Source organism: Erpetoichthys calabaricus, chromosome 11 (genome assembly GCF_900747795.2).
Source record: "Erpetoichthys calabaricus chromosome 11, fErpCal1.3, whole genome shotgun sequence".
Lineage (NCBI taxonomy): Eukaryota > Metazoa > Chordata > Cladistia > Polypteriformes > Polypteridae > Erpetoichthys > Erpetoichthys calabaricus.
The window spans coordinates 43,555,733-43,574,618 of NC_041404.2; the positions used below are offsets into that span (position 1 = coordinate 43,555,733).

Below are 18,886 nucleotides of genomic sequence, written 5' to 3' on the forward strand. Positions count from 1 at the left end.
GGGTCACGGGGGTCTGCTGGAGCCAATCCCAGCCAACACAGGGCAGAAGGCAGGAAACAATCCCGGGCAGGGTGCCAACCCACCGCAGGACACACACAAACACATCCACACACATCAAGCACACACTAGGGCCAATTTAGAATTGCCAATCCACCTAACCTGCATGTCTTTGGACTGTGGGAGGAAACCGGAGCGCCCGGAGGAAACCCACGCAGACACGGGGAGAACATGCAAACTCCACACAGGGAGGACCCCGGGAATCGAACCCGGGTCTCCTAACTGCGAGGCAGCACCGCTACCACTGTGCCACCGTGCCACCCACACAAGTAATCCTCATTACAAATACGGAGCAGAATTTAACCGTAGACGATATCACATAATATGATTTGGATACATTAGACTAGTGGTTCCCAAATTTGGCCCTGGGGACCCGCTGTGGCTGCAGGTTTTTCCCTATACTAATTGATAATAATTGATCTCATTTAGTTGGTTGGTCTTTTTTTCTCTTTTCTTATTCTGCATTCAGAAAAGCATAATAGTATGATTTTTACCATATAAGACATTTAGAAATATTTCTAATTTTTGCTATAGCTTTAAATGTTTAACTCTTTTTTTTGTTGCTGTTGTGTGAAAGGGTGCGTCCCGGACACAGACAGGCAGACACGTTTCCAATCATCACCACACGTTTATTACACAAGTCACTATTATTTGCAAGTCTAAGTGCACCACACCAACAAACCCCCCACAGTCTCCCAAAGTCCTGGCTCCTTCAGCCTTCCCACTCTTCTTCACACAACACACTCAGGCCTCTCCTCGCCCCCTCTGCAGCGGCCTTGTCCTCCTCCTACCCGACTCCAGCCTTGATTGCAGGGCGGCGGCTCCTTAAGTAGGCGGCTGATTGCGGGCCGCACCCAGCCACCTGCGACACCTGTTATTTTCCCTTATTCTGTGTAGTCTGCTTTCCTCCCCCAGTCCAAAGACATGCAGGTTAGGTGGGATTGGCGATTCTAAATTGGCCCTAGTGTGTGCTTGATGTGTGTGGATGTGTTTGTGTGTGTCCTGCGGTGGGTTGGCACCCTGCCCGGGATTGGTTCCTGCCTTGTGCCCTGTGTTGGCTGGGATTGGCTCCAGCAGACCCCCGTGACCCTGTGTTAGGATATAGCGGGTTGGATAATGGCAGACCCCCCGGGACCCTGTGTTCGGATTCAGCGGGTTGGATAATGGATGGATGGATGGGTTGGATAATGACCAACTGTGTAGTCTGCTCTATTCGCTGTATCCTTATAGTGACAATTAAAAACAAGCAATTCAGACTTTCAGGTGAACAACACTAAATGATGAAACGCTACAAATGTTTTAACATCAGATCAACTAATTGGTCAACAATGGAAATGCAGAATGGAAATCAGGATGAACATAAATAAAAAGTAAAAAAAAAATATGTTATCCACATATACTGTACAGTAACTGCTTAGGCTTTATTATAATGTATTAACACACTTACTTTTGTAATTTCTTCATTGACTCCAAACCACAGAAACTGGGAATTACAGTAACGGCTCACTTAATTAGGATAGGAGTCCAATTAAAAGTAGAAGGTAGTTGGAACAAAAACCTGCAGCCCCAAGGGCTTCCCCAGGACCATGACTGAGGACCCCTGCATTAGATACCACGAATCGTTGCTAAATAAAGATCTATAAAACATGACCAGTTGTCCAAGGTCTCACACTTGGCTTTGTTTCGGTTTGTCACGGGTGCCTAACGTATTCAAGCTGCAAGGCCCAAGGAGGTATTGCTGCAGACTGATGATATTATGGGCAGATCTGAATGTCAATCAAAGTCAACTTCGACAAATTATATTATTGACAAGTAACTCCTCGTCCGTCAGGGATTTGGTGAATTAAAAGAAAAAAAATCTTACTATGTGATTGGCTGAAGTTGAAAATGTCTGACAGTTGGCCTGGTCATCTATCCCGCCATCTGTGCTCCAGCCTGATCTCCATTGTTATGTTTTCTTAATTAATGAAACAAAGTATTGCTGCTAATAAAACACACTAGTTCTGCCTTAAGTTTAAAATAATACTCCATCCAAAAATGTTTTTTTCAAATGCTGCTTACTGCATGTAGTATGCAGCAAAGACCAAGAGAAAAAAAAATGTAATCACACACTTTCTTATAAGAAGTGAAAAAAAAAGTTTATGATATAATGCAAGCCAATAGTGGGCGATACTGTACAACAGTAAACAATGTGAAATTTGCATATAAAAAAATAATAATCTCACATTACTTGTGTAGCATAATCCAGTGTTTCTCAGCTACAGGGTCATATGCTGCCCCCAGTGGGTCATGAGTTGCTAGTGTTTATGTTAGTGGGTTGCCACTCCGAGAATTGCACACAACACCCTCCCCCGACCCACTCTGACAATCGCACTCGATTCACCCAGGCGGACCCTCATTATTGGTGGGTCTCGAAGACACATAAAAAAAAAAAAAAAAAAAAAGTGAGTCGCAATGCCAGAAAGATTGAGAAACACTGGTGTAATCCACATGTCACTTATCTTAGTCATATGCTCAAAACGAGCAAAATACATGCGTCTTTGGTAAAATACTGTTAAATAGATACTTCTGGAAAAATCAATGCACATCACAAACAGGAAACTACAGCACAATGGAATTTCCTTTTAGAATTGAAGACAGGGCTCTTAACCAATGGAATAGGGGGTTGGGGTAAATCTCTCGGATGAGACATAAAACCGAGGTTTTGACTCTCTGTGGTCATAAAAGAAGCCTGGGCACCTTTCGAAAAAGTTTAGGGTGTACCCCGATGTCCAAGCTAAAATGACCATCATGGCCTTGTCCATTCTGAGCCCCTTATAATGCCCTGTCTCTATCTGGCTAACTAATTTTGTCATCCCTTTACCACCTAATAGCAAATGTGTGGTGTGCACATTGGCACAAAAATGCCTGCCATTGTATCTTCATCAACATCATACTACTAATCATTATTATATATTATACTACTAATCATCATTACTAATAAACTACAAAGCCTTATATAACCTCGCGCCAAACTACATCAGTGACCTTCTCCATCACTATGTGCCTGCCCGCCCACTAAGGTCCTCTGATTCTGGCAATCTTGTTGTACCCCACACTAATCTACACTCCATGGGTGACAGCAGGGCCTTCAGCTGTATAGCGCCCAGACTCTGGAATGACCTACCGAAATTAATCAGGTCAGCTGACTCCATGAATTCTTTTAAAAAAACAACTCAATACTCATCTGTTCAGGAAGGCTTTTAGCTCTACTTGACTTTATTACCCTTCTCTCAGTTTACCTCTCTGTCAAGATGCTCATGTAACCTGTATGTGTGTGTGCGAGACCATCAATTATGCGGTCTGGTTTTTTTTTTTCAGAATTTCCTGTCTTAATCTACTTTATCTGGTTTGTACAATGCTATATACTGTATATGCTGGCGTTCTTTATTATATTCTGCAAGTGCCTTGAGCATGGAAAAGGTGCTATATAAATAAAATGTATTATTATCATCATGGTGGATGCTGCACATTGGTGGTGGTTGAAGTAAAAGCACTCTGAGCAGTTATAAAAGCACTATGTAGATGTAATTATTAATTATTACATTTATGTTAAGCCATAACTGGCATTTAAATAAATCAGACACACCCACCTTCAAGAAAGAAATTAAAAAGATGCAAAATATGCAAGCAGGTCACAGCAAGGCAAACATATTAATACACGTTCAGTCAAGTTTCAGCTTAGTAATAAAGCATCCCAACTGCCCCCCAATAAACTTTAAGTCACATTTGCTTTACTGTGACTGAAATTCGTTTCTGTAGCTTTTTGACATTTTGCACATTGTTTTTAAGTGCTATTTAAACAATACTTCCACAGGAGAGCTGGCTGATATTTGTGATACAGAGATTATCAACTGCAGTTCTTTTTTTTTGTCACTTCTGTTTATTGTATCCAAAGGACCGATTCACCAAAAAAAAAAAAAAATTAAAAAGACAAGAGACGGCTCACTCATGTAAACTTTTGTTTCAGACACACTTTTGGGAATTCTTTTGGTCACTTTTTTTAGTATTTCTACATCAAACTGAAACATTCTTAAGTATTACACAGCAAAGTGGCCAATAATAAAAACCTTTAATAATATTAATAACAGAAAATCCCACCCAGGATAATTCCCGGAAAAAAAAAACTTTTGTATTTACAAAGTCTTTTACTTTTTCGCTGTTTGCTTGCTCAATCGCCTTAACCCACCATTAGAAACTGTTTTTTTTTTACTTTTTTATTTTGTAAAAATGTTGACTGTTGCACTGGACATAATGAGACAATCACATTTCATAAAAAATATCCTTGGCTCTGGCTAAAGCACTGGGGTTAAAACAGCTATTTCACTACTAAAGGAAACAACAGTTTTCCAACTGTCAATGTTCAGTGTCCTTTTTTGGATGATCCAAATCCTGAGAATCCCATCACTGCTGCCATTTCATTGTCATCTTCATAATTTAAGTCTTCGTCTGCTTTGCGTTTCTTCTCTTTCTGTTTTTCTTTTTTGTATGCTTTTGCTTTCTCCTCCTGTTTGTAGCATAACGGAAAAAACAGGCAATAAAATATCAGTGATCACACCTCAAAGCTATCCGTCACAAAGAGAAATGTAAGCCATTACAAACCAACAGAATGCCTAATGCCCTGGGATTTTCCAAACTAAGCTATTACACATAAAGCTGCGCTGTCTACTTAACATAGGTAAGATTTATCTAATCCAGAGAAGAAAAGAGTATTAACTGAGAACACCAATTTGTGACTTAACAAAATCCCTGCCGCTGGGTGACCCTGATTCAATCACTTAACCTCCAGCCGCTCCAGCTGCACAAATGAGTCTCTATCTTTTCATGTAAGAGCCATTAACTTGGGCTTATCATCATTGGCCAGCTGCCCCAAAAAAGCCTTTAATCTACTTATTCCCATTCAGTTGGAGATACTGCTGGAAAGTTTTTTTCAGCAAGGACACCCTTTCTGATCATAAAGTTTCCTGTCGCAACAATTAAGGAATGGTGACTCTATTTGAAGTGCTTTGGGATACCTCTCACCATTAAAGTTTTTGTTTAATATAAACTGTATAAAAGTTTTTTTAATTAGTTGAGGGATGTTGTACATTCAGTAAACATGAAATATCATTTCAACAGCAGAGTGTCTATTAACAAGCCAGTGCCTGATCTGTATAAATATTATACAACTACACTATCCATCCATCCATTTTCCAACCCTCTGAATCCGAACATAGGGTCACGGGGGTCTGCTGGAGCCAATCCCAGCCAACACAGGGCACAAGGCAGGAACCAATCCTGGGCAGGGTGCCAACCCACCGCAGGACACACACAAACACACCCACACACCAAGCACACACTAGGGCCAATGTAGAATCGCCAATCCACCTAGCCTGCATGTCTTTGGACTGTGGGAGGAAACCGGAGCGCCCGGAGGAAACACATACAGACACGGGGAGAACATGCAAACTCCACGCAGGGAGGACCCGGGAAGCGAACTCAGGTCCCCAGGTCTCCCAACTGCGGGGCAGCAGCGCTGCCCACTGCGCCACCGTGCCGCCACAACTATACTATCCCTGAAAATTGAGAATACAGTGCAGTGAAAAAATATTTTGCTCCATCCTGATTTCCTCCATCTTGCTTTATCACCAGACTCATCTTTAGAGACTTTCATCGATGACATTGTATATAAGGATGCTACTCTTCTACTAGTTATATATCCATTTCATAAGATCGCATAGATTTGATTTTTCTTTGTTACTTATTCATTAATATTCTTGCTTAATCTTGTTTTTCTTTTCTTGTACCTTTGTTTTTGATATCTTGTAAAGCACTTTGTGCTACATTGTTTGTATTATATAAATAAATGTTATTGATGCGGTTGTTTCCTTATTTGTAACAGTTAATTTTTCTGATCTCTAAACAGAGTATAATACAAAACACAACCTTAGTAAACAAAGGTTTTTAAATTATGATTTATTAAAGGAAAAAACGTTCACCAACACCCATATCACCCATGTGAAAAAGTAATTGCCTCCTTTGTCATTCACTCAACCATTTAATGAACCAAATTTAAATGATAAGTTAAATTAGAACAGACACAACCGAGCATGATTGCTGCCAGTCCTAGTGAATCTAAACATTTTATTTTATTATATAGAACCTTCCACGTAATGTAAATTTGACTAAAAGTTCTCAACAAGTAGCACACCACGCCTCGGTCAAAACATATTCCAAAAGACTCAAGAAAGAAAGTTACTGAAATACATCAGTCGGGAAAAGATACAAAAATCTATCTCCCTGGGACTGCAGCAAACCACCGTTCAGAGTCATCATCTCCAATTGGAGAAAACGTAAGCTAACACATCTTTCCATAATAAACCTCAAGCACAGCAGGGTTATGCAACAAGACAACAATCCAAAACACAAGAACAAGTCCACCTCTGAATGGCTGGAAACAAAATTAAGGTTTTGAGGTGGCCTAGTGAAAGTCCTGACTTGAATCCAATTGAGATGTTGGGGCAGGACCATAAATGAATAGTTTATAGAGTTGAAAAACTTCCAGTTCTCTACAATTCTGTAGAGAAGAATGGGCCGAAATTTGACCACAGTGGTGCTAAAGGCTGATCCCGTTACCAGAAGCCTCTGATTGCAGTTGTTGCTACTAAAGGTGGCATGATCAAGTATGTCACATGGGTGGTAAGGGTGTTGGTAAACGTTTTTCATTTAATTAATCAAATGATAATTTAAAAAGTGTGTTTACTCAGGCTCTCTTTGATATTATACTAGTTTGGTATGGAGATCAGAAACAAGTTTTACGAATATGCAAAAACAAAGTAAATCAGAAAGGGAGCACAAACTTTTTTTTAAGGCTCTGTATGCTATGAAAAAGTGCAATTATAAAGAAACTTCGCTTTGGGAACTACAAAAGTTGGACATTCCAATCAAAAAGATCCAGGTTTTCTATCTCATCCCCTTATTTTGTCTTTTACCTCCAGGACAGCCCTTAAGACATGGGGTTCCATCATCTTCTTTTGTCACCCATCCTTTATTGTCCCTTCTCTCCTCATATAAAGCCAGCTGACATGTTATATAGGCATGCTATAGGACATTTACTTGTACATTTAGTTTTGCAAAATGATATTCCATCCTCAACCATTATACCCTGGAATACCATTTTGAAATATATTACCCTTTCTTACAGATTGTCACTATATTCATTTCACACTCATGAATTGTGTCCATCTTACGTCCTTGTAAGCGCTTTTCTATGGGTCTATCATTACTCTCTAAATGCACCTAGTGCATTTCTCCATAAGCTTTGGAACTGTTCCTCATTTCTTTCTCCTGGTTCTTCTTTCCGACTCTGTTTTTCTCAATCCTCTGTATTGATATTCCTCTTTCATCCCATATCTTTCTTCATCTAGCCTTCTCTGCTCTTACTTTTACTTCTGTACAGTGAAGGATCTTTTACCTTCGGTACTGCAGCAGCTAACTCAGCACTGGTCTCTCATTAAAAAAGAATTCTGTTTCTGGCAATTTTGGAAGTCTTCTTTTAATACTTTGGTACTTCCTGAGCTATAGCCATGTGAAAAAGTAAATACACTCCATAAAATGTTTATTTTTTTCTTTTTAACATATTTAAATACATCATATTCATTTAAACAGCATCTATAGATAAAAGTAAAATTGTAAAAAAAAAAAAAAAAAAAATGAATATTTGATTGCAATAATTTTACTCAACAAAAAATGGACAGATATGCCATTTCCATCTGTGGAAAAAGTAAGTCCATTCTTGCTTCTAATAGCTGGTAATGCCCCATCTTTCAGGTATTTCCTAGAACTATCTAGCAGCCTCTGACATCAATTGGGAGAAAATTTATCTCCATCACCCGTGCAGAATTCTTTCAGTTCTGCGATGTTTGATGCCGTGTCTTGTGTGCTCTATCACAGCACATTTCAAATCTCCCAGATGAGATTCAGGTCCAGGCTCTGACTTGGCCATTCCAGGAACCTCCATTTCTTTCTTTTCACTCATTCCTTGTTGGATGTACTAGTATGTTTAGGGTCATTGTCATACTGAAATGTCCACTTTTGGTTAAGTATCAATCTTCTGATAGATAGTCTTACATTATTCTAAATCACCCACTTGTCCAATAAAGGACTCATAAAGTAATCTGTAACAGTGAGTTATCCAGGGCATGATGTATAAAATCAGCTCCAATCCAAAACATTTCCACCACATTGCTTTACAGCTGTTATCAGGTTCATCTGGTCAAATGTTTGGCGAAAACCAAAGACAGCATTACTTCTAATACCACAACCAAATAATTCTAGCTCTGGTCTTTCTTGAGGTGTTCATGGGTAAATGTTAGTCTTGCCCCGACTTTCTTTCTGGACAAAAAAAGTTTCCTCCAGGCACACCTCCCATGTAGATTTCATTTGTGTAGCCTCTAACGGTAGACTCATACACCGACATCAACAATGGCAAGAGCTATCTGGACTTCTTGGAGACTTCTTTCAATCTGCTCTTGCACTGAACTTGCTGAGGCAGCCTGGCCTGGACATAGACAAGTTGAGTTTTGTTTAAAATCTTTTCCACTTGTAGATGATGTTCCCAGACAGTGGAATGGTTGATTTCCAGTTTGGAGATCATTTTAAATCTCTTCCCAGATATACAGGTATCTATGACCTTCTTTCTGAAGGCCTTATGAAGCTATTTTGATCTAGACATGGAGATAACAGACACTTCAACCACAAAGAGCAAAGCAAACCAAATTCCTGAGGTTTAAATAAGACAGATTCAGATAAGATCCTCTCTAATGATGTTCTAATCATTTGCACCCGACTCTAATTTGAAGTAGTAATAAAAGTAGAGGTGCACTTACTTTTTCCATTTTCAAAATTTGCATCTATGTTTATTTAAATATGATGCACTACAAAATATATATGTGGCATGATGTTTTGTTATATAACATCACATTTATCTATAGGTGCTGTTTAAATGATGATAAAATATCGATATGTCCACATATGTTAAAAAAAAAAAAAATGCATGAGCTGTACTTCCTTTTTCACATGACTATTATTGGTTGGGGTTGGACAGAAGCCTTGTTTTGTCTAGTGTTTCTTGAAAGTTATATTCCTTTCATGTATTTGCTCAACTTAATAAAAAATTAATAACAAAAAATAACTAACTTTAGTTGCTGATATTAACTTGCCATTATTAATTCACCATGGTGTACTCAGGCTTGGAGGTGTCATGGTGTTACTTGCATCATGCAGGTTTCAATATACCTGTGTGAGTGCGCTCTCTCTCTCTTTCTCTCTCTCTAATGAAACAATATATTATTTGCAAGATGTACAGCTTCTAATAATACACAAAATTATCTGTATTAACAGGTACTTGCTTCAGGAAGAATCTGAATTGGCACAGCTGAAGAAATCACTGTGAGCCTCCTACAGACATAACAAAATCCTTTGTAAGCCAAGCTGAGCCTTTGTAGCAAATATCAGAGCACTGATCAGAGGCAGAGGCAAAGCCAAGCAGCACAACACATGCTTAAGAACAACAGCCCACTTAGAAATCGCTAATACTATAATAATGAGAGCCATCCCAGAACTGTCAACAAAGCATTAAAGTTTGACACAAATGCGTAAAGCGTCTCAGAGAGGCTTTTCAGCGCTTCTGACGGCTGACATGAGGATTACAAGACTCCCACCTCTTCTCGCAGTTCCTTCATTCTCTCTTCAAAGTCGTATTCTTTTTGCTTCTCCTCCATCTTCTTTTTATTCATCTCAAATCTTTTTTTGACCTGATCAAGGGAAGACCTTTCCACCCTCATGGACATACCCAGGTTTCTCTGATCTAAGGGTACAGATAGGAAAAGGACATTAAATTAGAGAATGTCTGGCCTTTACATAATACCTAAACAGTTACATTTTTAACCACAGATAAAGCTGTATCACAAAATGTTCTAAAGTACAAAAACGGATGCTCTATAATAGAATGTGGTATTTTCCATGACAGATTGACTCAAATTAAATGTGTTGTCACTGCTGGAGTACAATACTTGCATTTTCTTTTGTTAATACACACAAGTCCATATTAAGGAACCGACCTATGAGCTCAGTTTGGCAGCTAGACAGTGCACAGGAAGGCAGAGCCGTCAAAATCATTCCAGCATTATTTTCTAAAAGCAAAAAAAGCAAGTCTGTCCCCTTCTTGTATTGCCCTGCATTGACATCCATCCTTAGAATACATCTTTCCCACATCACCGTTAACACTCCATTAACAATCTATGCCATTTATAAGAATGCTAGCATGGGTAATTTCTGTTCTCTGGCAGCTTTCTACAGTCACAACACCTCAGGCTTAATCACTTTTTCTATCTTCCTCCAAACTTCTACGAACCTCTTGCAGATGGCAAATCACTAATTATATTAACAGAAAAAAACTGCCTCTTGCAAGCCACATAACCTGCAGGGTCAATAAATAAAATTCCCTGGGCTGGAATCTATTTCCTGTTTCTATAAATGTATTAGAGCCACAATTCACAGAGGTTTATTACAAGACAGGCAAGCTCATTTTCCAAATGTAGTGCTCTCACTGGTAACATTTGCATATTTGCATTCTGCTACTTCACACAATGCTACAATTGATGTAACCTACTGGGACATTTTACTGGTCTCTTAACTTCAGCAGTGAATGAAAAATTTAATGGTACAGACACCATTCAGGCATGTCAGCAGGAAAGAGGCTTTCAAGTTTAAAAAAAGATGAAAATTTTCAGTCCTTGGAGTATTACCCAAAGTCCATTTTGACAGATTGCTAAACCAGCAGTTTAAATGTGGGGAAGACCAAAGTGAAACAGGCAGAAACTGTACTTTTAACTAATACAAATGCTTGTCTGCTGCAGTATTTGGTTAAAGAAGATCCATTTGCCAAACAACACCACCACCATTACCCTTGCTATACACACAGTAGAAGTGTGTGATAAGAAAGAAGGGTTACTCAACAATAATCATATAAAAAGCAGGTTCTGTGCAGATTTAACTGACTCAGGTAGACATGCACATACACAATGAGCTGTCTTCCAAATCTGCTTATTTATTAACCTATAACATTACACTGACTTTATAATCTTCCTCTCAAAAAGCAAGTAATCAAGTCTCTCTAATCCTATTTACACTTACAAGTGTACTCCAAAGGAACATCCTATTTATATATATATTTTTTTTAATCAGCACATTCATTCAGGTTTAAAAGCACATTTGAACATTCTTACGTACAGTATGTCTTAAAAGGTGAACCAAATAAATGCAAGCTGGGAGTGTAAGCATATGCTGTATTTCAATAGTTATAGATTAAAATTTCTCAATTATTATTCACAAGGTATAGCTAGGAGATACAAAAAATATTAAATCCCCATGTAAACAGAATGAAACCTCCATGCTTATTGTAAAAGAAATGACACAAAAACAGATATTTTAGTGTGTGGCATGTAATGAATGAACAACAGACACAATAGGAATCCCACTGTTAGAAAAACAGATGTTAATAAACAACATTTATATTTTATCTGTCATGATGTAATGTTTATAGTGACATTAATGTGGTGGGTAAAATTTTTGATATTAAACCTCAAAGTTACTGCTTCAGTTCTTGTACCTACAGTATGTTAATCATTTCTTCTTCTTTCGGCTGCTCCCATTAGGGGTTGCCACAACAGATCATCTTCTTTTATATCTTTCTGTCCTCTGCATTTTGCTCTGTTACACCCATCACCTGCATGTCCTCTCTCACCACATCCATAAACCTTCTCTTAGGCCTTCCTCTTTTCCTCTTACCTGGCAACTCTATCCTTAACATCCTTTTCCCAATATACTCAGCATCTTTTCTCTGCACATGACCAAACCAACGTAATCTCACCTCTCTGACTTTGTATCCCAACTATCCAACTTGAGCTGACCCTCTAATGTACTCATTTCTAATCCTGTCCATCCTCGTCACACCCAATGCAAATCCTAACATCTTTAACTCTGCTACTTCCAGCTCTGTCTCCTGCTTTCTGGTCAGTGCCACCGTCTCTAACCCATATAACATAGCTGGTCTCACTACTGTCCTGTAGATCTTCCCTTTCACTCTTGCTGATACCCGTCTGTCACAAATTACTCCTGACACTCTTCTCCACCAATTCCACCCTGCCTGCACTCTCTTTTTCACCTCTCTTCCACATTAACCTGTTAATCATTTAAACTTCCTATATTTTTGTACTATGACTTTACACTTGTAAAGAACTTTGGGACAGTGCTTCCAGTCGAAAGGCACTATATAAAGATTGGTTGAACTTTATTATTAAAGTTATATATACTGCATAAATCATTAATATATAATAAGCACTCAGGCATTTCACGTCATATACCTTCTCTTTACTGCCATTCACATATCTAGGGCAGAATATTCAAATTAAAAAAATTCAAAGTTGAAACCAATATAGACGTGAGAGTTACTTTTTTGACAGTCTACTATTCAAAAATTCAAAGTTGAAACCAATATAGACTCGAGAGTTACTTTTTTTGACAGTCTACTATTCTTTTACAGAAATGGAAGTTTTTTCTAAGTTTTAAATTCTCTCTCTCTTCATGTAGCTATTGATACTTTACCACTGAATCCACTTGCACTTACTGCAATACAATGGCAAATACCTAAGAATATATATTTTTTAACCTATTTAAATGCTTAAAAAAGTCACTAGTCTTTACTCATCCTTATGCCACTCATCTACATTGAGAATAATTTGTTAAAAGTAACATTCATTAAATAGGTTACTTCTTAAAGCAACAAGCCACTTAACACAATACTTATTTTGTTAAAGTAAAAAAACCTAATTTCACGTATTATTGCATAATGTTGCCTGCTAAGGTCAATCAGAAGATCGTGCAGACATGCACTCTGGTCGTCTGGGGCCTCATGTATAACGCCGTGAGTAGAATTCACACTAAAACATAGCGTACGGAGAAAAGTGGAAATGCATAAATCTGTGTGTATGCCAAGTTCCACGCACTTCCCCTTTACAACAAACGTGAAATGTAATGCACGTGCATGCGCCTACAGCCCCATCCCAACTCCTCCCAGAATTTTGCATATTTTAATATGTAAATCAATATAAATATCACCTTCCATTCAGTGTTTGGTTTAAAAATAATGGAAAAGGAACCTGAAAAAAAAGACGAATTTCAGCGAATGTGAAGTGGAGGCAAGGATAAACATTCTATTTGTTGGCTTACACAGTGGTATAAGAAACAAAAGCGTGGTGCCCACCGTCTTGTTTATTCTGTTTCAGACAATATTATAAAAACTGACACCCAGTAAGTATGTCTTTGGGCGGTGGTTGCACACACACACCTCTGCCTCGGAAACTGCTCAGAGGCCATCTGGCTGTGTGCTGAAATGCATCATAAAGGGGGACTACATACTACCTGCAAAACATCAGTCCCAAACCAGACTAAACAGCATGCATGAAAAGGATCTCTAACCCATGAAATATTTTTTCAAAATATTACTTAGCTAGACATTATTTAATATAAATCATTATCTTAGAAATGGATGCATTTCCAGTTCTACAATTTGTCAAGATGAAACTCTTATGCTACCCTTCAGTTCTTATTATCAACTGTTTACTATACTAATGAACTGACATGCTTATTCTTTTCATGTTAACACAGGTGTCCAGTTATCTTCCACTATTAAAGCACATATTGTTAAACTGATTAAGAAATCATAGTTGTCATAGAGTGGATTCTTGTGCCATTAGCCATGCAGGGACAGTCCTCAGTTCCATGACATGAGAAGGTGAACTAAGAAAATTGATTGATTTCAGACTAAATGATATAAAAGGATTTCTTCCATAACTGTTTGCAAAAAAAGGAAAAATATGTACTTAAGTGGTATTTCGATTACAAAATAAACATACAAAATAATTAAAAGAAAAACATGAAAAACTTCCTAAGTGTGACACATTAATATATATGGAAGGCTTTGAAAAGTTGTTGAGGATTTAACTGGACAAATAAAAATGAATAAACATGTTTGCTGCATACATGACGCTGGTAAACGTATTGACGTTTTGAAAGGAGTGAGTGCTGAGTAAATGTGGTTAAAAAGCGCATAATGCATTCTGGCCTCAGTAATTAAGCAAATAAAGCTGTTCCCAGAATAGATATGGTATGAATGTGAACTGCAAAAAGTCTCCCTGCTAGTCTAGACAGTTACCCATTCAGCATGCTAAAAAATTCAACTTCCTTACATGATAAGTTTATGAGAAAATACCAGCCAGCCTACAATTGATCATGCTTATGGCAATCATACACACCCAATGGAAGCATCAAAGCTGTAATACATTTGGGGAAAAAAAAAAAAAAAGTACATATGCCTTTTAACCACACTGGTATTATTCAACTTATTATTTGACGGCCATTGTAAATTTGGTTACTGGCAAAATTTACAAACTTTCAGCTGTTTGCAACAAAAAAATCAAACTAGAACAATTTATAATGCTCAACACAAGTAATATTACAAGTGGTTTCTCCACATTCAACACAAAATGAAAAAATGCCACTTTTAATGACTACCGCAGGCTCAAATTTATTCAACCCCTTCAAGAAAAGTAGCTTTAGTACTTAGTAGAGCACCCTTTAGCTGTTATGACCTGCTGCAAATGTGATGCATAGCCAGACACCGGCTTCTTGACGCATTCCTCAGGAATCTTATCCCATTGTCCATGGGCAATGGCCTCCAGCCCACTAATATTCTTGGGTTTGCATGCTACAAGTGCGTTCTTCAAATCCCGCCAGAGATTTCCTAGGGGGTTCAGGTCAGGTGACTGTGATGAGAACTCTAGAATCCATCAGGACGTTTTCTGAAGCCAAAGTCTTGGTGGACTTTGAGGTATGCTTTGGATCACTGTTCTGTTGGAAGGTCCAGTGATGCCCAAGCTTCATCTTCCTAACAGACGGCATGACAATTTCTTGATACTTGATTGAATCGATCTTGCCCGCCACATGTTGCAGGTTTCCAGTGTCAGATCAACTAAAGCAGCCCCAGAGCATCACTGAGCCCCCACCATGCCTCCTCCAGACATACCGCTGATCCATAGGTCCAAAAAGTTCCAGTTTTGTTTCACTCCTCCACAGAACTGAATCGCAAAACTTCTGTGGCTTATTTATATGGTTTTAAGCACGTTGTGCTTTTGGGTCAGTAGTGGTGTATATCTTAGAGACCTCCAGCATTTAGTATGTGCCTTACTGTGGAAACTAAAACATCAGTACCTGCTGCCACCAAGTCTTCATGCAGGTCTTTTGCAGTCACTCGAGGGTTTTTGGTCACCTCAGAAATCTGGTCGCAGCTGATGATAGCTTCCTCTTTCTGCCATGTCTAGGTAATGTAGCCATTGTTCTGTTAATATTGAACTTGTGAACTATGCTTCCAATGATATCTCTAGGAATATACAGTGCCTTTGATATCTTCTAACCTTTTTCAAGTTTGTGCAAGGCAATGATCTCTTCTCTTTACTTTTTGGACAATTCCCTTGACTTACCAATATTTCTAACATACGATTAAACGTTACTGTGAACACACCCTTAGCCAGTTCAGGTTTTTGTGTTCTATCTCAAGCACACCTGATGCAACTAATGACACCTTTGATCAGGTGCATTAGGTGTGCTTGAGATAACACCTCATTTGCAAATCTGTGCTCTTATGGAGGATTCTATTCAGGGAGCTGAATAATTTTGAGACTGCAGTAGTCATTAAAAATGGCATTTTGTGTTGAATGTGGAGAAACCACTAGTAGTATTAGTTGTGTTGGTAAACCAACCAGTAAGTAAATTGCTGTTGAGCAATTTAAATTGTTCTTGTTTGATTTCTTTAAAGTTTATAAATTTTGCCAATAAACCTAATTTGCAATGGGGGTTGAATAATTTTGGGTGCAACTGTAATTTCACTGTCTGACTCCTGATTAATTAGAAACTTATATATAGCTTAACATCTAGAATGTCCACAAGTTTTTTTTGCAGATTATTAACGTTGCAAATCAGTTAGCAATACTTATCTTCTTGCCCATAATCATCTTTTTAACTGGTAGGATAAATCTTCCATGATAAGATCGTTCAAAAAGGATTCTTACAGGATATTTTTGGGTTTATGATGTTTGTAATTAGAAACAAAAATGTTTGCTCTGCTTGCAGTCAGTCTAAAAATGAGTGGCCTATAGAAGGTTTAAATGCTAAAGGAAGACATGCTGCATAAACAGTTTTGAGGAAGTCTGAATAAGCTGGAGCTAATGGATTACCACTAGGGAGAAAAGAGGCCACTGGTTCCCATGTAGGTGTTTTAATGACTGAGGTGACATACATTTACAAATGACCTGGACAAGCACAGTGCTTCTTGCTATTTCTAACACATTTTTATTTATATAGTGCCTTTCCAATGCTCAAGGTGTTTAAAACAAAATGATACAAATAGTTTCTGCATAGAACAATAAACAAATAAACACAGGATATAAAAGCATTAAATATAATAATTGAAAGAAAAAACCAGAGTATAACACCAAATTCAACACTTAAATTAAGCCTAAATAAATCACATAATTTATTATATAAAACACACACAAAATGTTTAGATCATCTGGACAGAGAGGAAAACTGAAAGACAGAGCAGAGAGTTAAGTTAAGGAAAAAACCTTCCTGAACAGAGTTGTTGTAAAGTTGTTTTTTTTTTTTAAAGAATGAATAGAGGAGAGCTGATCTAATTAATTCTGGGAGATGATCCTAAAGTTTTGGTGCTATACAGCTGAAGGCCCTGTCACCTACAGAGTGCAAGTTAGTATGGGTCTCAACAAGGTTGCCAGAACCAGAGAACCTTAGTGGAAAAATCAGAAGAATAACAATGGAGAAAGTCACTGATTTAGTCCTGTGCAAGGCCATTTAAAGCTTTGTAGGTTAATACAATTGTATACTCGACCCTGTAAGACGTAGGGAGCCAGTGCAGGAGAATCAGAATGGATATGATGTGCTCGCTGTTGCTGGTTCATGTAAGGAATCTTGTAGCAGAGTTCTGAATATGATATAAGATTTGAAGGGACACCTGCCAGTAGGGAGTTACAATAATCAATGCGGGATGTGATAAAAGCATGGACATCCATCCATCCATCCATCCATCCATTGTCTCCCGCTTATCCGAGGTCGGGTCGCGGGGGCAGCAGCTTGAGCAGAGATGCCCAGACTTCCCTCTCCCCGGCCACTTCTTCTAGCTCTTCCGGGAGAATTCCAAGGCGTTCCCAGGCCAGTCGAGAGACATAGTCCCTCCAACGTGTCCTGGGTCTTCCCCGGGGCCTCCTCCCGGTTAGACGTGCCCGGAACACCTCACCAGGGAGGCGTCCAGGAGGCATCCTGATCAGATGCCCGAGCCACCTCATCTGACTCCTCTCAATGCGGAGGAGCAGTGGCTCTACTCTGAGCCCCTCCCGGATGACTGAGCTTCTCACCCTATCTTTAAGGGAAAGCCCAGACACCCTGCGGAGGAAACTCATTTCAGCCGCTTGTATTCGCGATCTCGTTCTTTCGGTCACTGCCCATAGTTCATGACCATAGGTGAGGGTAGGAACATAGATCGACTGGTAAATTGAGAGCTTCGCCTTGCGGCTCAGCTCCTTTTTTCACCACGACTGACCGATGCAGTGCCCGCATTACTGCGGATGCCGCACCGATCCGCCTGTCGATCTCATGCTCCATTCTTCCCTCACTCGTGAACAAGACCCCGAGATACTTGAACTCCTCCACTTGAGGCAGGATCTCGCTCCCAACCCTGAGAGGGCACTCCACCCTTTTCCGGCTGAGGACCATGGACTCGGATTTGGAGGTGCTGATTCTCATCCCAGCCGCTTCACACTCGGCTGCGAACCGATCCAGAGAGAGCTGAAGATCACGGCCTGATGAAGCAAACAGGACAACATCATCTGCAAAAAGCAGTGACCCAATCCTGAGCCCACCAAACCGGACCCCCTCAACGCCCTGGCTGCGCCTAGAAATTCTGTCCATAAAAGTTATGAACAGAATCGGTGACAAAGGGCAGCCCTGGCGGAGTCCAACTCTCACTGGAAACAGGTTCGACTTACTGCCGGCAATGCGGACCAAGCTCTGGCACCGATCGTACAGGGACCGAACAGCCCTTATCAGGGGGGCCGGTACCCCATACTCTCGGAGTACGCCCCACAGGATTCCCCGAGGGACATGGTCGAATGCCTTTTCCAAGTCCACAAAACACATGTAGACTGGTTGGGCAAACTCCCATGCACCCTCCAGGACCCTGCTAAGGGTGTAGAGCTGGTCCACTGTTCCGCGACCAGGACGAAAACCACACTGTTCCTCCTGAATCCGAGGCTCGACTATCCGACGGACCCTCCTCTCCAGGACCCCTGAATAGACTTTTCCAGGGAGGTTGAGGAGTGTGATCCCTCTGTAGTTGGAACACACCCTCCAATCCCCCTTCTAAAAGAGGGGGACCACCACCCCGGTCTGCCAATCCAGAGGCACTGTCCCTGATGTCCATGCGATGTTGCAGAGACGTGTCAACCAAGACAGTCCTACAACATCCAGAGCCTTGAGGAACTCCTGTTTATCAGTATTAGAGAAGGAGATGAAAGAGCGTACATGTGATATGTTATGGAGGTGAAAGTAAGAAAGTTTCTTAATTGTGGTTTATATGTGTGGAGTAAGAAAGAGAGGAATCAGAAATGGCACCAAGATTCCT

General features: G+C 39.6%; 1 protein-coding gene across 1 annotated transcript in view; it reads right to left on the reverse strand.

Annotated features, from left to right (window-relative positions):
• Window positions 1-3,956: 3,956 nt before the first annotated feature.
• zmat2 (zinc finger, matrin-type 2) overlaps window positions 3,957-18,886 on the reverse strand; it is a 33,056-nt gene continuing 18,126 nt past the window's right edge. Inside the window, exons 5-6 of the mRNA XM_028813020.2 lie at window positions 9,798-9,943; window positions 3,957-4,603 (exon numbers count right to left, since the gene is read on the reverse strand). Coding sequence (XP_028668853.2) covers window positions 4,460-4,603; window positions 9,798-9,943 — 290 coding nt within the window. The 3' untranslated portion in view covers window positions 3,957-4,459. The remainder of the gene's footprint in view (window positions 4,604-9,797; window positions 9,944-18,886) is intronic.